The sequence below is a fragment of the Gekko japonicus genome, unplaced genomic scaffold (genome assembly GCF_001447785.1).
Source record: "Gekko japonicus isolate JY-2015 unplaced genomic scaffold, Gekko_japonicus_V1.1 scaffold2097, whole genome shotgun sequence".
Lineage (NCBI taxonomy): Eukaryota > Metazoa > Chordata > Lepidosauria > Squamata > Gekkonidae > Gekko > Gekko japonicus.
In genome coordinates this window covers 119,378-142,433 of record NW_015168718.1, presented here as the reverse complement: position 1 = coordinate 142,433, position 23,056 = coordinate 119,378, and the positions used below count along the sequence as shown (strand labels likewise).

At 46.8% G+C, this 23,056-nt stretch overlaps 1 protein-coding gene across 1 annotated transcript in view; it reads right to left on the bottom strand.

The window, feature by feature from the left end:
• Nucleotides 1–4,629: 4,629 nt before the first annotated feature.
• Nucleotides 4,630–23,056, bottom strand: part of CFAP20 (cilia and flagella associated protein 20) — a 22,944-nt gene continuing 4,517 nt past the window's right edge. Inside the window, exons 3-6 of the mRNA XM_015415569.1 lie at nucleotides 11,147–11,258; nucleotides 9,044–9,232; nucleotides 6,299–6,409; nucleotides 4,630–5,017 (exon numbers count right to left, since the gene is read on the bottom strand). Of these exons, the coding sequence (XP_015271055.1) occupies nucleotides 5,012–5,017; nucleotides 6,299–6,409; nucleotides 9,044–9,232; nucleotides 11,147–11,258 (418 nt within the window). The 3' untranslated portion in view covers nucleotides 4,630–5,011. The remainder of the gene's footprint in view (nucleotides 5,018–6,298; nucleotides 6,410–9,043; nucleotides 9,233–11,146; nucleotides 11,259–23,056) is intronic.

Below are 23,056 nucleotides of genomic sequence, written 5' to 3'. Positions count from 1 at the left end.
GCAGTGCCGGTTGGACCTGAATGCGGATATTAGAAGCTCAGTTTTGGGGACCCAAAACCCGCGAACCTTGGCGGCGTGGATGCAGGAGGCAGAGAGCGCTGAGAGCCGCTTGCGCACTATGCGGCTGGATAACGCAGTAGCAGCCGGGAGAACAGCACCAGCACCCCCCACCCCAAGGCAAAAGCCGCCCCCCTGTTGCCATTGGTCAGGGAGCAGCAGATGAAACAGGGGCTGTGCTGGGACCTACTGACTCTTGCTGAATTCTGTTATAACAATGCCTACCACGCCTCCACAGGGATGTCACCATTCAAAGCTGCTTTTGGTTATGACAGTCCCCCAATCCTTTCTGACTTCAACCCAGGAGGGGGAAGGCGTCAGAGTAGAGTTCTACACTGAGGGAGGCGTGGCCTAAGATTTGCGAGGCTTTAGACATGGCTAAAGCCTCATACAAACATCAGGCTGACAAGAAATGGGTGGAGGGTTGGGTTCTGCAGCTTGGGGACTCTCTTTATGTGTCTACAAAAAATCTACGTCTTTCTCAGTCTTGTCGAAAGTTGGTGTTGAAGTACATTGGGCCATTTAGAATTGTAAGGTTGATTATTGATGTCACGGTTGAATTGGACTTGCCCAAGAACTTAAAGAATGTCCATCCAATTTTCCATTTCAGCTTATTGAAGTCCTGTCCAGCGTCTAATCCGTGGCGCCCTGAACCAGCTGTGCCCCCCCCCATCTTGGTGGAGGGGGTGGAACACTATGAAATATCCGACATTCTGGACTCTAAAGTAAAACGTGGACAATTGTTTTACCTGGTGGAATGGGTACATTGGGGTCCTCAGCATCGGGAGTGGGTGGTGGGTAAAGATGTGCGGGCCCCTAAACACCTTCGGAAGTTCCACGCCCGATTCCTGGAGAAACCAGGAGGTCACCTGTCTGCTGTGGGAGGTGCTTGATGTGGTTTTGAGGGGGCAGGATGTCAGCTAGCTGCCATGTTTTGCTTGTTCCCGTCTCTAATCCTGGCTTGCTTGCTGCTCTGCCGCTTGCTGTAAACAATGCTTGGGAGATCGTGGGAGCCAGTTCTGCCAGACGGCGTTATCTGTCTGGCCTTGTGAAGGAGGGAGGGCTTGCGTTCCACCCCTGGTGTGAATCTTTCGGCTCTCATGAGGCACTGCGACTCTCCCAATTATCATGCATCCCCCACCGGGAGAATTCCCACACACGCGCGCTAAATTTTTTTTCATTTGCTTAGCCATTTGCCTTGTCCTACTATATGAAAGGATGTTTCCGCCCCATGGTCATTCCTAACAATAATCCTGTGGATACGGTACCAGTTTTGTAACCTAATAAAGCATAACGCTTCCTTGGAAATGTGTGTGGAGATTTACTGGCTGCAGAACCTGACACCCAGGGGAAAACAAAGAGACAGGTAAGATATGTCGAGAAACCTTCCTTGTTTAGCCGTTTCTTGGCCTTTTAAACTTCGGTTCAGGCTTCTGGGCCTAGTTAAGCCGCTGAAGGCTCTTCTCTCTGGGAAGTTAATGTCACCCGGAGTTGCAGCCTCCAGAGAGTGGTAAGGGGTGAGATGAGTCAGACATGGGTGCAAGAGAAATTGTGGGCCTGGGATTGTCAAGGCCAGAGGTCCAAGAGAGTTTTGTGCTCACGTTCCATGGAACCCTGGCTGTGGGGTGTCATGTCCTAGTAATGCACTTGATTGGCCAGCTGCAGGCAGTCTGGCATAAAGCAAGACCATTCATTCTTGTTTGGTGTTAATCTCCTTCCTTTTGACTGTAGGTTGGGCCTTGCGTGGCCAGAACACCTGCTTTTGGACTTTGGAGTTCTATTTGGATTTTGTCTCTTCAGTCTGGCCAGGTTACCTCTGGATCTCAAAGGACTAAATCCTGAGTAAGCATTCTAGGTTAGCTAGTTTCATTATCTTCTTCCCTGTTTTGTATTGCTTCTATATTTGTATACTTCAGCACATTTATTTTAACACACCTTATTATTTATACTCCTATGGTGTTTGGATTTGGGGGATTCAATCCACCTTGCAGGGCTGGCCTTGATTAACACCTAGTAGGGCTGGAGACTTGGTCCCTCAGCTGAGAGTTAGCTTAGAGGGGCTGGTGGTGGCTCATTACCCTGGGAAGTGAGGATTCACTCCCCAGTTTTATGCATTTTGCTCTTGACCGTCACCCCAAAGCCTTCTTGTGGGACAAGGGGGCTTTGACAACATACAAATATATCTGTTACTTGGCTTCAAGTTTACCCACTCTTTTTCTAGCACTGCAGCCCCACTGTAGACCTCTCTCACACACACCTTGTGCACCTCATGGCTTTCTCAGGCTGAACACCATCCCTGGAAATCCAATCACAGTTACGTACGGTTTCACTTTTATACATCTGCCTTTTGCATGCTTATTGCAGTGAGAAAGGGACAGGCTCTGTGAACCCACAGAGGCAGGGAGGCACTCCTCACGGAAGGATTTTGCAGGGCAGTCGTGTCTTGTCTGCTTAGGCAACAGTATCCCATTCGGGTAGCCCAGAGAGCATGGAGAAGCAAGACCTCGAGCATCAAGAAGCTGCCAGAGCTCAAAGCCAGTGCCTAGACCAGCGACAGATTCAAAAGGTAATGCAAAGCCTTTCACCGGCCAGCAAAGTGGCTTTGAGCCAGCACTGCCTCTTTCCAACACCCACGTGGTTTTCTTAGAGCAGGTAGGTTTGGGCCTGGCTTCCAGCTAACCCTAAGGAAATGGCCAGTGTGCAACTGAACAGGGCCACTTGGACAGCCTGAGAGGTGCCAGTGACTGAAGCGCACCTCCATCCCAAAGGCCAACCATAGCAATGAAACAAACGAGTCTCCACTATACAGAGGCTTAGATGTGCAACCAGGAAGATGTTCTTATGGCTCCCTTTGTAGCCTTGGATACTCCTGAAACACAAACAACTTATGCGTCCTCAGAAGTGAACTGGAAGCCAGAACAGGTGACTTGTAAACAAATTAAGTCAGCCCATCAATAACTAAGTAGCAGCATTTTGCACCAGTTGAGGTTTCAAGACCATCTTCAAGGGCAGCTCCAGAAAGAACACAATACAGCAGCCTAGTCTTGAAGTTACTGAACCAGGAATGGCACAGTGATGAGATTCCTAGCAGCTAATAGCACCTTGGACCAGTTTGTGTCAGAGTTCTCTCAGCCCCACCCACCTCACAGGGTGTCTGTTGTGGGGAGGGAAAGGGAAAGGAGTTTGTAAGCCGCTCTGAGACTCCAAGTGAAGGGCGGGGTATAAATCCAATCTCTTCTTCTTCCAGTGTGAGCTAGCTCAGTTTTTTAGCCTCCGGCTTACCCATTTTTGTCTCAGCTCAGGAAGGAGGGCTCCAGAGCAAACTAATTTATGCAGCAGCTGAATCGCTCGCTAACAGCTTTAATGCCAGGAGCTCACAAAGTCGAATTTTTGCACACAAGACTCTGCAGGTTTGAGGGAGCATTGTCTTGTACTACAGCTACTACATGGCAGTACAAAAGCAATGTCAGGGTCAGAACTACCCCAAAGTTGCGTAACATCTGAGGGGGGGGGGAGCCCCAGCAGAACAGGCATTTTACAAAACCTCATTTGTCCCAGCTAGTTTGAGTTTTGGTTTATACACCCTCCTCCAGTCCATTTCCTGCCCTACAAACATATGTTCAGTTCAAGAATGCCACTACTTCACCTGGTTAGTTAAAAACTGAAAGTACTATGAGGAATCACCAAACTGATACCAAGCCCATTTCCCCCCAAGGCCCTTCTCTCTGTGAGCCCCCACCTTCAGATGCATAGTTACTAACTACCAGGGACTGGACTTCCTCAGTGATGGCCTCTCAGTTATGATCCTCCTAAACAGCCATCTGCCTGGCCCCGTTTAATTAGCTTCAGGTATCAAGTCGAAATGTTTTTGTTCAGCCGAGCATTTTGTTGAACTGTCTGCAGTTGTTTCTGTCCCCTCCACCCCACCACTGTTTCACCTGTGGTATCTGTCTATCTTTGACTGGATAAATCTTAGCTACATTACTGCTTTCAGTGGGCACTGGGGGCGGAACTGACCACTGTAGATCCCCACAGGGTAATCCGGATGGGGTATGGTTCCCCAGGACCACCCCGTGAAACTCCCCCTTCAGGAAGAAGCAGAATTATCCAACAGATATTAAAAAATGTTCCTTCCGCTTGAACACAAGGGCAATATGTGCAAAGTGGTTTTGCAGGAAGAACCCCCCATGCCCTATATAACTCCCCCTACACAGTACAGCTCTCAGCAGTCCCATTACAGCAAATAAACAAGGACTAGTTTGAATTTTTCCCAAGAACTTTTCACAGCTGCTTGGAAAAGGCTCCTCTACAACCTGGGCTCCGCTTGGTGCAATCCATCCAAAAGCCAGTGGATGGGTGACACTGCAGATTAGAGGGCCCGTGAAGTTGGAGACAGGCAAGTTCTTGTGTCTGCAGCATAGGGCTGATTTAAATACACCAGGACCAGTGTCAAGAAATAAGACCTAGCTGAGGATAATGTTGGTACTCTCTCTCCTCCTGAGCAGTGAGCCAACGGTTAGGCTTCCAATCCACAGAGAAGAGCACACACCACGGCCAGCCTTACAAAGAGAATCAAATATTTAATAATTGCTTCTGGAGGGAGAGCAGGCCACACACATTTATAGCAGGTATCAAACAAAGGAAGAGCAAAATAATAATAATAACAATAATAATAAAAAGGAAGCCATTGGCATCCGAATAGGGCACAAGGGGTCCACCAAAGATCAGATCCCGCGGATCCGCAGCGGCTGACCTTAAACCAAAAGCCTGATCAGGGGTCGTTCCTCACATCGAACAATGACATGGTTAGTGGTGTCCTGCCCCAGAAGTTAGAGATGACAGCTTTATTAAATAACAGTTATTCTATGCAAATCAACACCTAAATATTGAATAATAAAAAAGTTCCATCTGTCTTCAGAGTGCACATCTTTGATGGTTTCCCATAAAAGTATCATCATTGCTGTAAGTGGGGAAAGAGGAGGAAGGAGACAAAGTTAGTTGGCACTTCTGCGGTTTTTCGAAGGCATTTGAAATCCAAAGCTTCCAGCCCTTTCCCTGGAACTCAAAACTACAAGTGCTTTCACACATACTAAATAATGCACTTTCAATCCACTTTCAATGCACTTTGCAACTGGATTTTGCTGTGTGAAATGGCAAAATCCACTTGCAAACGGTCACTGAAGTAGATTGAAACTGCATCATTTAGCATGTTGCATCTCCTGATCATTTTTCCATGGGAAGGAGAGTCATGTGGTCAAGGCTCTAGGGTTTGAAGTCACTCCAGGTTCAACTGAGTCAAGTAATTTGCTGAAGGGTGTCCTCATGATAAATGTTAACAGCAGCGGCATGTGCTTTCAGGTGAAAGCAAAGAGATCAGTGAGGATAGCCTAGGACTTAATGTAGTCAGCAGCAACTAGCCACATGCAGTTATTGGTTCAGCTCTTCATGCTCCTTAGATTTTGCAGAAATGTGTTCCTTTTCAAAGCGCTTAGCATGCAACCACAGTCATCTTTACAACAGCCTTGTAAGGAAGGCTGGTATTGTCACCTCCATCGAGACAGTGGCTTGCCTAAGGACCCCACAGTGATGTCACAACAAGAAGCAGAGAGGGGCAAACAAGCTAAGATGTTTATTGTGCTGTGTTTAGGTCATAATGTGATATCCAGACCACACCTCAAACTTTCTTCAATCAAGTCTTGTAGACAGCTGCAGAATTTGAGATCCAGAACAGTTTCTAAGAGCATGAAGCAAGCATGCCAATTCCAGAAATGGCTGATATCAGGAAAAAGTTTGGGGATCATTCAAAGAATGCGGACACTTGAGAGAAAAGTGAATGGCAGGAACAGTTCCAGAAGGGAGAGAGGGTCCCCACCTTGGGACCCAAGTCCAATCCTAAGCCAAACTTTGGTTGGTATTGAACTTCCTATCCAAACTGGCTTGGGAAATAATTCTTTTCCTTTTCCAAAGATGACAACCAGTTAAAAGCACAATCAAGACTACAAATCCACCTGCTCAAAAGATTTCCATGTTTTGGGCAGAGAAACATCCCAGCCAATGTCCTGATCTCCAGTGCCCAAGGAAAGGACTGGGGGCAGGGAGCTTCAGCTACAGCACCAAGTTGAAGAAGGTTTACTTAGCTGTCTCTGCTCTGATGGCTATTTGATAATGGCTATTCCAGAATTCTAGTCCAGACTAGATCACTCCCCCTACCAGCTCCTCTTCCCCCAACACGCCCACTCACCTTGGCCTTGTTCTGGACAGGGATGTACAGCTTGAACTCCGCAGGAAGCTCATCCTCCGAGTACAGCCTGTCTGAGAAGTAAATTCTGCGGATGCGACAGTTAGCGTGGATCTGAAAAGTTGACCAAGGTAAGAGAGGCGGCTGCAGCAGCCCCACACACCCCCTTTCAAAAGAGCCTGGACTTTTGCTAGGCTGCAAGGCAAACTGCAATATTCTCGTGCCATGTCTTTAGGAGGAGGAGCAGAAGAAAAAGCCTTAACTGCATCGTCTGAGACGATGTGGGCCGCAGTTCGGTTAACGTAAGCAGCGATTCAGCCAAGGTAGCCGAAGAGAGGCCAGGAAAAGGTCTCCCCTGTTCAACACTCATTTCAATTAAGAACCAAAAGGTTAAGGAAATCCGAATATAAGGGCCCAATAGTTCTGTGTATAAATCTGAAGCATAAATATTACCAAATGTACAAAAATATACATGTATTTATTCAAATTCATTACTGTTAAACACTAAATTCAGTCTACTACATGACTATTGGCTCCAGACTACATTTAAACCAATTTTTTTACCAGTAGAGAAAAGTACAAAATTGAACCATTATTCATGGGAAGTGATCTGACCATGGCAGCAAGCTATCTAGAAGGATGCCTCTGATTTATATATCTGCCTTAGGTCACAGATAATGATTATAAAACAATCTCACCTTGGTCTAAGCTTAAGAAATGACTGTATTATTGTAATACCTGGAGCCACCCTGTAACGATATTGTTCGACCACTGAGGAAGGCCAATTGGCTGAAACGCATTTGGTCAGGGTCAATAAGATTAACGCGTAACTTTATTCTGAATGGAGGCTGTTGCTTGGGCCTATATTTGTTTTTATTGAATTCAAATAAAGACATGTATATTTTTGTATATTTGGTCATACTTAGGCTTCAAGTTTCTACACAACACTAATTCCAACACAGCAGGCAAAGAGCCTGCCCCCAGCTCACAGAGATCAGAGCGGCAGAGGATCCCACCCAAGCCTTCACCAGCTCATTTTTTACTGCACCTGGGACCGTCGGCCTGCCAGACAGGTACTCCACTGCACTGGAAGCCCTTCCTCAACCCATCCTGGCAAGGTCTTTGGCCTTGCTGAGGCCAAGAGAAGAATGCTTCCTTTGCTTTGCAAGCTGACCTCAGAATCCTGCCGATGCACCAGGTAATTTTTAGCTGATCCAGCATCTGCCTTTTGAAAACTGAATTTCAATAATGTGCATATTGGCAAAACCTCAGTGCGACCCAGAAGGAAATGTAATGGCACGTATCCAAACATGCAGCTTTCCTGAGGAATGACATTTCTGCATGTGGAAGAAGGAGTGGTGATTTCTGCTGGTTCTCCCCTCCCACTGCAGACTCCCATGTTACCCCCTATGCTGTTCCTGAGTGTCTGCTGGCCACAAGACGCGGAGAATATACAAGAGATATATCTTAGACAAATTATGGGAGCTCCCAAATGTGTATCTTATTTCACAATTTGTCTTGAAGCTGGCCAAAATTTAATTGGGACTTCTTATTAGCTAGGGTAAATACATTCCCTTCCAGGATGCTTTCTGGTAGATATCTCCAGATTCCGAATAATGTCACTGAGGTCTTAATTCCTTAGACACAATTGATGACATCATTTTGGATTGATCTTTTTATGAGTGCCCTAGGAAAAGGTTGCTTTCTAAACCGATGCATTCTAAAAGCCATTTGAAAAACTACTGTAAATGTCAGTTCCTTTTGAATGATTTGACTCCTGAAATTATTGTTGTAGTTACTAAATTTCTAGTGGAAGTCCTTAAAGTTAAAGAAGATTCTATATAGTGTTGTTTCTGGTCCCCCCCACCCCCAATTATGAAATTCTTGTATGAAGTTTGACATTTGATGGATTTTGTATTCTGTATTTTATTGATTGGATTATTATTTGAGATTGCTGATATGCCAATAAAGGTATATGAATACAAATATGAACAACACGTTGGAGGGATTCTGTGGGCTGACAAGAGGGGCAAACAGGTATATCCTTCTCTACAAACTCTACAAATGTCTGGATGCAGGCCAATACAATTTTCAATTTAGTAGTCAAAATCTATCACCAGTTATCAGACAGAAGATCTCGCCCTAATATTCTTATCACCCTCTAATATTTTTACAAATCACACACCACACACAAAATAGCTTTAAGTAGATCCTTCACTGGCAATTCTCCCATCGATCAAGTGAAGCCTTAGTAGTTTAATTTGCCGATTAATGCTTGCTGGTTACTGTAAGAATATGAGGGTCCTGCTACCAGTGGTCCATCTAGTCCAGCATCCACGTCTCACAAGATGGCCAACCAGTTACTATGGGTGGCCAACAATACAGCCTAGATGCCAAGACCTTTTTCTGATGTTGCCTCCTGGCACTGGTATTCAGAGGTTGACTGCCTCTGAATGTGGAGGTTTCCTTTAGTAACCTGGCTAGTAGCCACTGACAGGCCTATCTTTCATGGATCTGTCTAATATCCCTTTGAAAATCTATGTCTGTGGCCATCACTATATCACCGGCAGTGAAACTCCACAGTTTAACTACTCATTGAGTAAATAAGCATATTTAAGTTCCCTGCAGTCAGCCCATCTCCCCAAAATCATTTGGAACCCGGACTCTGTCATGGCCCTTCCCTGCAGCCATATGAGCCAATGACTCTAAAACAGCCTGGAAAAGGCTTCTGAGATTGAAGCCCCTCACCTGCACTCTCAGGGTCTCAATATAGTTGGTGCCGTACGCTCGACGAGTGAAGTCGGACAGGTTGAACTGAATCTGGTTCCAGCCGTCATCCAGCCGCATGGGCATGGTGCAGATGAAGGGCTTGACGCGGGTTGTGCTCTGGTAGTTGCTGGCACGGAATCGGCGGCGGACGTTTTTATCATCCAGGACCTAGAGAAGAAAAACACCCCGTCCTGAAGAGAAGCCCAGATGTGAGGCTGCCCAAGGCAGAGACCCGACTCATCCAGGACATCACTGAGCACAGCCCAGAAATGGGGTGGCCGGTTCTGTTCAACTACCCTCATAGACCGAATAGCCAAGTAAGGCCCCTGTGAGGCTTAAAAAAAAATCTGGGGTGGGGTGGGGGTCACACAGGCTAATGCAGACAATGCAGACCTAGGGAAAACCTGATAAAATACATTAAAAACAAACCAGTGCATTAAAACCTCCTCAAAAGTTAAGAGTGACATCTGTGCATGTGCAGGTAGTGCAAAAAAATAAAAGTGACAACAAGGGTGACAAATGATGCCTGTCAATAAGTGGGGATAGAGTGAGGCTGGAGACAGAGGAACAGAAGGGAGACAGACCACAGGGGCTGGGCGGGTGGAGAAAAATAAAGCTAAGAGGGGTGGGAAAACAGCACCTGACAAGAGAGAGGAGTGGGAAATGTTATAAGTTGGGGATAGAACAGAAGATGGGGGACAGACTGCGGGGGCTGCAAGGAGATAGGGAAGGAGAGCCGGGAGAGAGAAAAAAATGAAATCCAGTGAAGAAAGAGCTTATGGGGAAAATAAGTGGAACAGGACTGGGAGGTGGGGAAGAACAAAGTGGAAACTAAGGCAATGGCGGTTAAAGCGCTTGGGGCTCTTTAGCTTGGAGAAACGACGACTGAGGGGTGACATGAGTATGCATGGGATAGAGGAGGTAGAGAAAGAAGTACTTTTCTCCCTTTCTCACAAGACAAGAACTCGTGGGCACTCAATGAAATTGCTGAGCAGTTGGGTTAGAACGGATAAAAGTCCTTCTTCACCCAAAGTGTGATTAACACACGGAGTTCACTGCCACAGGAGGTGGTGGCGGCTACAAGCATGGACGGCTTCAAGAGGGAATCGGTATAGCCCAGTATTGGAAGAACAAAAATCAACCTACTCTCCAATGTTGGCAAAACAAACTTTGGGAGCACTTTATATATGGTAAAATTGTCTCTCACCAAAAAAGTTTTCAAGCAACTTGGTTCCCAGTGGTGAACTATCTAGCAGAAGAAGAAGTGATTCCAAACAACTCTTATTACAAAGATCTGTTATATTTTTAAAAGGGCTCTTAAGGGTTGAGAAAGTTGATTATTGCATAGCGTCAAAATATGTTATGAATGTACTGTGGTATATATTGTTCAAAATAAAAAACACTTATTGGGGAAAAAAAGAGGGAATCAATTAAACATATGGAGCAGAGGTCCATCAGTGGCTCTTAGCCACAAGGTATAGATAGGAACTCTCAGGCTGGGGCAAGTGACGCTCTGTATTCTTGGTGCTGGGTGGGTGGGCAACAGTGGGAGGGCTCCTAGTGTCCTGGCCCCACTGCTGGACCTCCTGATGGCACCTGGTATTTTTGGCCACTGTGTGACAGAGTGTTGGACTGGATGGGACATTGGCCTGATCCAGCATTGGCTTCTCTTATGTTCTTAAGCGGGAGCCAGAGAGGGGGTAGGGGATGGGAGGACACAGTGCAGAGAGGAGGCCAGGGGAAGGAGCAGCAGGATGTCCACTCTCTTCCCCATGAGTCCCCTTCTTGTAAATTATATAGTAGTTCATATCCTGCCCAGCAAAGGCCTCTGCCCCCCAAAAGAAGTCCTAACTGCGCCGGCTGGCATGAAGTCAAAGACTGGAAGAGTGGTTTGGGCCTTCAGAAGCATGCTCGTCAGCCTACAGACTCACTGGGCAGCTCTTCGCAAGTGACCCTCTGTAAATGAAGAACGACTACTCTCCTCTTGTGGTGGGACTGGAAGACCGAGCACTTTGGGACCACCCCCCCCCCCCCCAACACACGTGCCGTTTTCGCCTGGGCTTGCCACCACCGCTCACTTACTTGTACTTCAAAGGTGAAGTATTTTTTCAGATTCTTGATTATCATCACCAGAAAGGGCAATTTGATACCCAGTGTCTTCTTTGGGTCAGCAGGACACGTAATATACGTGGTACTGGGAGAAAGAGAGAGGAGAGAAAGACTGCATGTTAAAATCTATTTACCAGCAGCTGCAGTTCTCATGCGGTGTGGGGGGGACGGAAGGACCAGAAGCAGCCTTTCCCTCAACACCACACGTTGCAAAACCAAAGGGCAGACCCAACTCCATTGAGACCCATGTTTGGGTCTTCACACATTTGAACATTCAGTAAGTTTGCTCAGTTTGGGCAGGTCAGCTTTCCTCTCCTCCAAGGATCCCCGAAGGCCGCGCTTTGACTCCCCTTCATTTTCTAAACCTTTAGGAACTATACTAAAAAACAATGTCCCAGTTTCTAGGATTCTGCAAGAGCTGACACAGGCCCATTGATTGAGATACCTGTTTTCCCCTTAAAGCCACCTTGGATTACAAGTACTATTCAAGATTTTGAAGGGTGCTGTGTTCTCATATACCATAATCTGGACTCTGCTGTTGAAGGGCTTGGTAAGGGCCTGTGCAGTTTCATGGGAAAAGGTGAAGGGGTATTTGGAGAGGGGGAGGAGCAGAACAGGGGAGGAGAAATAGAGTTCTGGATGGTGAAGGAAAAGCAACCTCTTCTTCTTGACTGCATAGTACTCAGATGTCTATGAGCCTCAGTGCTCAGGAAAACGGAGCCACCCTGCAGCATAAAGAGACGCACACATTAGCCGTCTCCTACAAGAGCACTGAACCTGCTGTGCTCTGAGCCCTGTGAGCTTGGAAGAGAACACCTGAGATGAAGAAACAGAGTAAGATATATGCCTGCCTCTGTCCCTTTCCCCCCTTCCCCACTCAACATCCCATCCCCATTCTAAAACTCCAGTAATGAGAAATACTTGGGAAAGACATTTTAACCTGGGGAAAGAAAAGGAACAAATATTTTATTTATTTATTTCAAACATTTCTATGCCATCTTTCCAACCAAACGGAGTCCCCGGGGTGGCAAACATCAAACCATTCATCATTTCAACATCAAAACAGCATTTAAAACAAAGCATATATAAAATAACTCAATAAAAACATATAAACACGCAAACAACCCCAAAGCAGGGAGGAGGGCCAATAAATTACTGGGGATACACCAGACAGAACACAAAAGTCTTTACTGGCTGGCAGAAGACAACAAGAGAGAAAGACGGGCAAATCTCCCCAGAGAGTTCCAAAGTTTCAGTGCCACAACTGGAAAGGCCCTTGCTTGGGTTGCCACTATTCAAAATATCTTTTGAAGAATTTGTTTTTAAAAGACTAATGAATTTATTGCAATTATTTCAGGATTTCCAAATCCATTATGTGGAATCAGTTAGGAATTAAAGGGAATATAAGGATCACTGCCTTGTCGTGGTGAGGGGGCTTGAGCGGTTCGATGAAGCTGTGGGCTGTGCCGTGAAGGGCCACCCAAGACGGACAGGCCACAGCAGAGAACTCAGACCAAGAGTGATCCACTGGAGAAGGAAATGGCAACCCACTCCAGTATCTTCGCCAAGAAAACCCCATGGACAGTAACAAAAGGCTAAAAGATATGACGCCGGAAGATGAGCCCCTCAGGTCGGAAGGTGTCCAATATGCTACTGAGGAAGAGCAGAGGGCAAGTACAAGTAACCCCAGAAAGAGTGAAGCGGCTGGGCCAAAGCCGAAAGGACCCTCAGTTGTGGATGTGTCTGATGGTGAAAGGAAAGTCCAATGCTGCAAAGAACAATACTACATAGGAACCTGGAATGTAAGATCTATGAATCAAGGTAAGCCTGACGTGGTCAAAAATGAGATGGCAAGACTGAACATCGATATCCTAGGAATCAGTGAACTAAAGTGGACAGGAATGGGCGAATTTAACTCAGAAGACCATTATATCTACTACTGTGGCCAGGAATCTCGTAGAAAAAATGGTGTGGCCTTTATAGTCAACAAGAGAGTGCAAAAGGCAGTACTGGGATACAATCTCAAAAATGACAGAATGATTTCTGTCCGATTCCAAGGCAAACCATTCAACATCACAGTAATCCAAGTCTATGCCCCAACCACTGATGCAGAAGAGGCTGAAGTAGACCGGTTCTATGAAGACCTACAACACCTCCTAGAACTAACACCAAAAAATGATGTCCTCATCATCATAGGGGACTGGAATGCTAAAGTAGGAAGTGAAAAGGTAACTGGAATAACAGACAAGTTTGGCCTTGGAAAGCAAAATGAAGCAGGGCAAAGGTTAACAGAGTTTTGTCAAGAGAACACACTGGTCATAGCGAACACCCTTTTCCAACAACCTAAGAGGCGACTCTACACATGGACATCACCAGATGGGCAACACCGAAATCAGATTGACTATATAATTTGCAGTCAAAGATGGAGAAGCTCTATCCAGTCAGTAAAAACAAGACCTGGAGCTGACTGTGGTTCAGATCATGAGCTACTCATTGCAAAATTCAGACTTAAACTGAAGAAAATCGGGAAAACCATGAGGCCATTCAGGTTTGACCTAGATCACATCCCTGATGAATATACAGTAGAGGTGAAGAATAGATTCAAGGGTCTGGATTTGATAGATAGAGTGCCTGAAGAACTATGGACAGAGGTTCGTGACATCGTACAGGAGGCAGCAATCACCACCATACCAAAGAAAAAGAAATGCAAGAAAGCAAAATGGCTTTCTGATGAGGCTTTACAAATAGCAGAGGAAAGAAGGAAAGCGAAAGGCAAAGGCGAAAAGGAAAGATTTACCCAACTGAACGCAGATTTCCAGAGAACAGCAAGGAGAGATAAGGAGGCCTTCCTGAATGAACAGTGCAAAGTAATAGAAGAAAACAATAGAATGGGAAGGACTAGAGATCTCTTCAAGAAAATTGGAGAAATCAAGGGAGCGTTCCATGCAAAGCTGGCCATGATAAAGGACAAAAACGGTAGGGACCTAACAGAAGCAGAAGAGATTAGGAAAAGATGGCAAGAATACACAGAAGAACTATACAAGAAAGACCTCAATGTCCTTGACAAACACGACGGTATAATCACTGACCTTGAGCCAGACATCCTGGAATGTGAAGTTAAATGGGCCTTAGAAAGCATTGCTAACAACAAAGCTAGTGGAGGTGATGGTATTCCAGCTGAGCTATTCAAAGTCTTAGAAGATGATGCTGTTAAAGTGCTGCACTCCATTTGCCAGCAAATTTGGAAAACGCAACAGTGGCCACAGGATTGGAAAAGATCAGTATACATTCCAATCCCAAAGAAGGGCAACGCCAAGGAATGTTCAAACTATCGCACAATTGCACTCATATCACACGCTAGCAAGGTCATGCTCAAGATCCTACAAGCTAGGCTTCAACAGTACGTGGATAGAGAACTACCAGAAGTACAAGCTGGGTTTCGAAGAGGTAGAGGAACGAGAGATCATATTGCCAACATTCGCTGGATTATCTTTCCCAGCATCAGGGTTTTCTCCAGTGAGTGCAAACATGTCTTTCAAATGCCGGGAAAGATGCCTGGCTTTAAAGTTTGATGCGAACGTATCAAGCAAGCTAGTACTGTGAAAGGGTCATTATGGCTCCTGATTCTGCCACTTTCTCCAGATACTTGGTGACATATCTCTGCAGGTCTGCTATTGGTTCACTGACTTCAGCCTTTGAGAAGTTCCTGGTGGTGATGCACTGTGCTAAAACTGATGCTGCTTTTGGAAGAGCAGTTCTTCAGAGCCTGTTTCTTCAAGACGACCTGCAGATAACATCAGGTACATGGCTCCCTAGTCATCAAATCACCGCAGACTGTGACTGCAGCCATGAAATTAAAAGACGCCTGCTCCTTGGGAGGAAAGCGATGGGGAACCTAAACAGCATGATAAAAAGTAGAGACATCACCCTGCCAACAAAAATACGCATGGTCCAAGCAATGGTATTCCCAGTAGTCATGTATGGCTGCGAGAGTTGGACTATAAGGAAGGCCGAGCGCCGAAGAATAGATTCTTTTGAACTATGGTGCTGGAGAAGACTCTTGAGAGTCCCTTGGACTGCAAGAAGATCAAATCAGTCAATCCTAAAAGAAATCAACCCTGACTGTTCCCTGGAAGGCCAAATAATGAAACTGAAGCTCAAATACTTTGGCCACCAAATGAGAAGGGAGCACTCACTGGAGAAGACCCTGATGCTGGGAAAGATTGAAGGTCAAAGAAGACGGGGACGGTAAAGGATGAGATGGTTGGACAGTATCATCGACGCAACGAACATAAAATTGAGCCAACTTCAGAGGACAGCGGAAGACAGGAGGGCCTGGCGGGAGCTGGTCCATGGGGTTGCGAAGAGTCGGACTCGACTGTGCGACTGAACAACAACAAGGAAGAGACACCAGAATTAGCGAGTACCACAGATATTAGTGGTGACTGGATATCATTATCACCTACTCTTTTCCTACAGCCATTCTGCACCTAGAGCTCCATATTTTGTTGTTGTTGTTCAGTTGCACAGTAGAGTCTGAGTCTTCATGACCCCATGGACCACATCACGCTGGGCCCTCCTGCCTTCCATCGTCCACTGGAGTTTGCTCAATTTCATGTTTGTTGCACCGATAACACTGTCTAACCATCTCATCCTTTGCTGTCCCCTTCTTCTTTGACCTTCAATCTTTCCCAGCATCAGTGTCTTCTCCAGTGAGTGCTCCCTTCTCATTTGGTGGCCAAAGTATCTGAGCTTCAGCTTCAGTAGCTGGCCTTCCAGGGAACAGTCAGGGTTGATTTCCTTTAGGACTGACTGATTCAATCTCCTTTATTTATTTATCTTTCAACTTTCTACCCTGCTCGAACCCCCAGGGGGTCTCTGAGCGGCTTACAGTTAATTGCTTATCCCTACCTATGGCCACAATTGCTGGGGATGGGGACTGCCCTACCGGCACCCTGTGGAGGTCTTTGTTGATCTTCTTCCTCCTGGTCGGCTTATCGGCTCGGCTTTTTCCGGCTTCCGGCTCTCACTTCCTCCTTCTCCTCGCGGTCTTCCGGTGGTGGATCAGCAGGCCCCTCTGGCGCGTAGGCACGCTCCGGCGTGGCTCCGGCTCCGTCCGCTTAGGCACCGCCGCGCCTGTGCCTTCCACGAACCTCGCGTCTCCTGGCTCCGCCTCTCCGCTGCGTCCGGTCCACCGTGGATGTTATACTCGGTCACCATCTTTTGCCGCTCTCCGCTCTGCCATTCACCACTCGCCACTGACACTCCACAAACCCCTTCGACGGGGGAGAGTGCTCCCTACCATCTAAGGTAGGTACCCAATTTATCTACTCGCAGTTTTTGATGTTAATTCCTTGCAGTCGAAGGGACTCTCAAGAGTCTTCTCCAGCACCATAATTCAAAAGCATCTACTCTTCGGCGCTTGGGATATCCAGGGACAATTTGGATTTGGAAAAATGTATCCAAAAGACTGGTATTGGTATATTTATGCTTCTGTTAGGCCGTGGTGGCTCAGAGGTTAAGACTCTGAAGCTGCAGACCAGAAGGTCTGTAGCTCAGCAGTTCGAGACCCGAGTGCCACGTGACGGAGTGAGCTCCTGTCTCTGGCCCCAGCTCCTGCCAACCTAGGAGTTCGAAAGCAAGAAACTCCCAAGTAGATAAATAGGTACCGCTTCAGTGGGAAGGTAACAGCATTCCGTGTGCCTTGGCATTTAGTCATGCCGGCCACATGACCACGGAGAAGTCTTTGGCTTAGAAACAGAGATGAGCACCGCCCCCTAGAGTCAGATTCAACTAGCTTTCAAGCAAAGGAAACCTTTACCTTTAATTACCCATTATTATTATTATTATTAATGAATAATCTAATAAGGATATAACAGAATTATTTATGTATTGTTGTCATTGTAGTACTTCTATCTAATGATGTTATATTTTACATCAATTTTAAGAGTAGTGAGTTATTCCTTCTTTCGAGGTCTGTTGCTGTTCAGTCGCACAGTCGAGTCCGACTCTTCACGACCCCAGAGTCTACACTTATATATATTTAATGCTTTATTTATTATTTTCTATACAAACCAGAAATAAAACCATTGCATAAAGAGGTAAAGGTATTCAGAGTCAATATCAAATTGACCAAGAGTCAAGACACATTGAACGGCATGTAGGGAACCAATAGGAGTTTCAAAAATACAAAAGGTCTAGATAATAGTGGTTATTGGGGAGAAAAACAGGTTGCTTACCTGTAACTGGTGATCTTCGAGTGGTCACCTGTGCATTCACACCCATGGAATCTAGTGCACACGCGCTGGATTGATCGGCATTGTAGCAAGCTCTTTTAACGGATTTTCACGCCCAGACCTCGGGCATGCGCAGGAACCCCACCGCGCATGCCCAGAGGGGAGGGCGCAGACATCCCGCCAGTTTCTTCGAACCACCGCAAATCAACCCTATTCAAAAATGTAGAAGCTGACAGCAGCGGGGAAGGAGGGCGGGTGGTGTGAATGCACAGATGACCACTTGAAGATCATCAGTTACAGGTAAGCAACCTGTTTATCTTCTTCTTCTTTTTTTTTTAATGTCCCCCGGAGGGGATTTTTTATTACATTTTTTATAATCACTACAAACTACAACAGAAAAAGGGTAATGGACTACACTAGGGACAAAGCAAAGATACCCACTAATGACTAAAAACCCAAGAGAGGAGATCTTCTAATCAGTTTAAACATACATCAAGTCTTAATCTCATTAATCTCATTATGAACTAAGTCAAATATTTTTTTTGGTTAACTTTCCCCCCATCTTAACTGACATTAGGAAATACCCCAAAGCATCTCATCTCAAAATCTTCAAAAGGCACAATTCAGAGTCCTTCAGCCTTCACTTCTCTTTTCCCAGTCTCTTCCACAGCTTATAAGGACTTTTAGGAGCTGCTGCCCCTTTCTCTGAAAGAGAGTCCTCTCCGGAAGATCCCGAGTCTAGCTCGCCGCTGGACTTGCTTTTTCTTTTTCTTCCTCCACTGGCCCTCCCAGCTGGACTCTTAAAAATTCCCGTGCTTTCAAAACAGAGTCAGTCTTTTCTTTTTTTATCCTTAATTTTGAAGGTAACGCCTTCTGGAATTAGCCATCTGTATCCAATTGAGTTTGTCTGAAGAAAGTTAGTTCTTTGTATTTCTTTCTCCTTTGTCTTATTTCAAACGGAATGTCTTTTAGTAGTCTGACTACATTCTCCCCGTCTCTCAGGGGTGCTCCAGATACTGCTTTCAGGAATGCATCCCTCACATGCCTCTTCGAGAATCTTACTACAATTTCCTCAAGCAGATTATTTTTCTTTATGTATCCTGAATATGACGTAAAGGCCACATCCATTTCACTTAATAAGAGTTCCACCTTCATATCTGTCACTGGGGCCAAGAGTTCACTCATCCTTTCCTTCAGATTCTCTCCCTTGGTCTCTGGCATGCCCTGGAAGCGAAGAATCATGTTAGCCTTTTCCATTTGTAATTGTAGCAGCTGATCTTCTGTAGAAACCTGCTTCTTTTCCAATTTTTGTACTTTCCTCTTCACCTTTTGTACAGTGGCGTCCACTTCTTTCACCTTCTCAGCTGTTTGGTTCATCATTTGCAAAGTCTCATTTATCTGCGTTTGCTGAGTGGTGATGCACTGGGTCATTTTTGTCATCTGCTCATTGAAGTTATTCATCTGGTCCATCAGGGGGCGCATGGATTCTGCCAAAGTCTTTGCCACCTCATTGGTTACTTCCGGTTTTGGGCTCTCAAGTTACTTTCGATTTCAAAAGTTTCTCTTTCTCCGTCCTCTTCCCTGCCATCTTTATCGATCGTTTACCTTCGCAATTTTTTTAAAAGACTCTGAATATGCGCTCAAATGCTCAGACTCGCCTTGGTAAGTACTCCTTGACAGTTTTAACTGCGTTTTCTTCCGCTCCCCCCCCTCATTCGCTCATAAATTCATGTGCATGGGAGGCATCCCTCCCCCGCTCGCCTGATTTTCTGTTCCGTGGGATAGGGTGGGGAGCTTTCTTTTCCCTTTAATCAACGCTTAAGCCTGACTCACGTTCATAATTGATCTTCCAACCTCAATTCCACTCCATTTCTGGCGCTCGATCTCCTGCGCTTGCCCCGGTCGGCGTCACTAAGCCCATTCGGTCTCGCAGCACGGAGAACCGTCGGAACGGAAAGGCGCCTCAATTCTCCGGCATTACGCCATCGAAGAGGCGACCTCTCGGACGTTCCATGGCCAGGGTCCCTTCAGCTGGGTCCCGAGGGGGGGGTGGCGAACCTGTGCACCCCCTCCTTTGGCTGGAGCGCAGCTTCACCCCCGGGAGGTCCGGGAGGTGAGTCTGCTAGTGCGCCGCCATCAACCGGAAGTCAACAACCTGTTTATCTTCGACGTGGTCTCTGTGCTTCACACCCATGGGAGATTAGCAAGCAGTGGCCTACCTGGAGGAAGGTGCTGGCAGGTCCTTACTATGTCGCCAAAAATAGAATGTCACGTCCCATGTTGGTATTAAGAGTTCTTACGGACGTCCAGGGCGTAATGCCTCATGAAGGTGTTAGGCGTGGCCCAGGTAGCAGCCTTGCAGATGTCCGTCGGGGGTACTCCCTGGAGGAAGGCAGTGGAAGCCCCAACAGCCCGGGTTGAATGGGTCTTGATGGGGCCAGGCAACGGCTGCTTTGCAATCAAGTAGCAGAGGTGGATGAGGCCTGCAATCCACTTTAAGAGGCGTTGAGCCGTGATGCGAGTCCCCAGCCTTGCTGGTGTGTATGAGATGAACAGTTGGGAGTCACGTCTCGTTGGGCGGGTTCTGTTGAGGTAGAACAGTAGTGCCCTTTTGACATCCAAGGTATGTAACAGTCTGTCCTCTGGGGATTTCAGAACTGGGAAGAAATCCAGGAGGAAGACCTCTGCCTGTAGGTGGAACTCTGACACTACCTTTGGCAGGAACGAAATGTCAGGGACGAGGCAGACGCTGTCTGGCAAGAATGACAAATAAGGTGTGTCATGCCGGAAAGCCAGTATTTCTCCTACTTGCCTTGCACAGGTGATGGCCACTAGAAAGGCCCTCTTTTAAGACAAGAATTTCATATCGCAAGTTGCGAGTGGCTCAAAGGGTTTCCTCGTAAGCTGATGAAGGACTAGAGGAAGATTCCAGGGAGCAACAGGAGTCTTGACAGGAGGGTAGAGGTTTAACAAACCTTTTAAAAAGCGCTTCAAAAGCGGATGTGAAAACATGGTGCATCCGTCGACGTGAACATGGTAAGCCAAAACTGCGGCCAAATAAACTTTTAACGATGAATAAGAAAGTCCCGAGTCAGCTAGGGACAGGAGGAATTGGAAAACTTTCTCGAGGCCTGCAGAGGAGGCTCGAGGGGCATCATCACCTAGGGAAGAACAGAATTGTTGCCATTTATAATGGTAGTACCTTCGCGTAGCAGGTTTCCTGGCATTCAGTAGAACATTGCCTACGCGGGTCGAAAAACCTTTGACGTTATTCTCCATGCCGTCCATTTCAAGCATGGTATGTCGTGATGTAGGAGAGGGGAGTGTGACAAAAAGAGGAGGTCCTGTACCAGAGGGAATTGGTGGTACATTCCCCTTGACAACTCGAGGACTGTGGAGAACCATGGTTGTCTCGGCCACCATGGTGTTATCAACAAGCAGTCTGCTCCGTCTTGGATTATCTTGCGTACCACTCTCAGAAGTAGGGGTAAAGGAGGGAAAAGGTACAGAAGGCCGGAGGACCAGGGAAGAAGGAGACCGTCTTCGAGCAATTGTGAGTCCCTGCCGCCTCGACTGCAGAACAGGGGACATTTTTTTGTTGGCTCTGGTGGCGAAGACATCGACTTGGGGAGATCCCCACCTGTGGAAGAGTAGGAAAAGATAGGACGGGTTCATCTCCCACTCGTGGAGACTGAGCCTTGCTCGACTTAAATGATCTGCCTGCACATTCAGGTGACCTGGGATGTGTGTGGCTACCAAAAAGATGTCGTGAGCGATGCAAAAGTCCCATAATTGAATGGCGAGGTTGCAGAGACCAGGCTAAGGGAATGATGTCTGCCACTCTGTCTTGAGGCAGGTAAGCCATGCATGTCGTGGAGTCTAGTATAGCACTGATGTACTTTATTCTTTGGACTGGACTCAATTGAGACTTTTCTCGATTGACTTGTAGGCCCAGATCCTTTAGTAGTACCAGTGTCTCAGTGATGTTTGAGACCAGGGCGTTCTGGGAAGGCGCTACCAAAAGCCAATCGTCGATATAGGGGTAAATGGAGATACCCCAGAGACTAAGGAAAGTCGCAACTACAATAATCATCTTCGTGAAGACTCTTGGGGCACTGGACAGGCCGAACGGCAGGGCTGCATACTGGTAATGCTGTTGACCATTCGTGAAGCGTAGGTATTGGCGGTGGGAGGAGTGGATGGTGAGGTGGAAGTACGCGTCTTGGAGGTTGAGGGTGGCGATCCAGACGTGTTTCTGTAGGAGTGGCATAATCTGCTGTAAGGACACCATGCGGAAGCAATGGTAGGTTACAAAACAGTTCAGTGCCCTCAGATCTAAAATGGGTCGAACGCCTCCATCTCTCTTCGGGACTGTGAAGTATCAGGAATAAAATCCCGTCCCGTGGAGGTGTGGTGGTACCTGTTCAATGGCTCCCTTCTGCAGAAGGACGGACACCTCTTCCAGGAGAGGTGGGGAAGGGGGTGTGAAGATGACGACAGGAGTAATGGGGTTCTGGTGGAATTGGATACGGTAGCCTCGGGTCAAGACTGAAGCCAAGTATGAAGGAAGGGTGATAGACGGGTTTGAACTGACTCAGTGACAGGGAAGTGAAAAACTCTGCTTGGAGGGTTGACCTGTTTGGTACGAGAAGACTGTTGCCCGGATCCAAACCTGTTTTCGGTATGGAGGTTTTTGACCTCCCGAAGACGTACGTGGTCTCCATTGTCTGTCTGGAGACTGATGACTTGGTGCACGCCTCTGCCAAGACCTTGACCAGGTACAGGGACGGTATTGTTGTCTCACAGAGGGTGACACTCCTAGAGCTCGAGAAGCCTTTATGCTCTTGTCTAATTCTTGGAGTGTGGGATCAGTAGTGGTGTTGAAGAGGCCAAGGCCGTCAAACGGAAGATCTTCAACATAAGACCCGGTATCCAGAGAGAGAGTCGTATTGCAGAGCCAGGAATGCCTCCTAAGTGCTATAGCAGAGGCCATCGTCCTGGAAGATGCATCTAGGGCATGCTTTGAAGTGTTTATTTGTTGTTTTGCCAACACCATGCCCTCCTTTTGAATGACTCTGGCTGCCTGAAGCTTGTCTTCTGGGAGATGGGTCAATAGTTTGGAGAACCTTTCCCAGAGAGTATATTGATACCTGCTCATGCAGGCCAGATAGTTAGTGGTTTGACACCCAACGCTCCGGTGGAATACAAGCGTCTACCGAAGGCGTCCAATTTTTTACTTTCTCTGTCTGAAGGTACAGAGTGTGTTCGTTTAGATTTTGAGGAGGATGTTACAACCATAGAGTTTGGTTGAGGATGGGAGAATAGGAATTCGGCCCGTCTCTTGGACTCTGTACATATGGTCCAGTCGTCTTGTCGACACCGGGGCTGACGAAGGTTTCTCCCATGGTGCCTTTGTAGCTTGCAAAAGGACAGTGGACATGGGCAATGCCAGAGTGGAAGATGAATCAAGCTGGACGATGTAAAAAACTGCATCCGTCACCTGCGGGTGTTGCTGAACGACAAAGAGGCCTAGGGAATGGGCCATTCTTTTTACAAGATCTGTGTATGACATGAGATTGTCGGATGGGGAGATGGGCAAATCATCAGTGACAGCCTGATTAGGAGACTTATGATCGGGGAGGTGTGA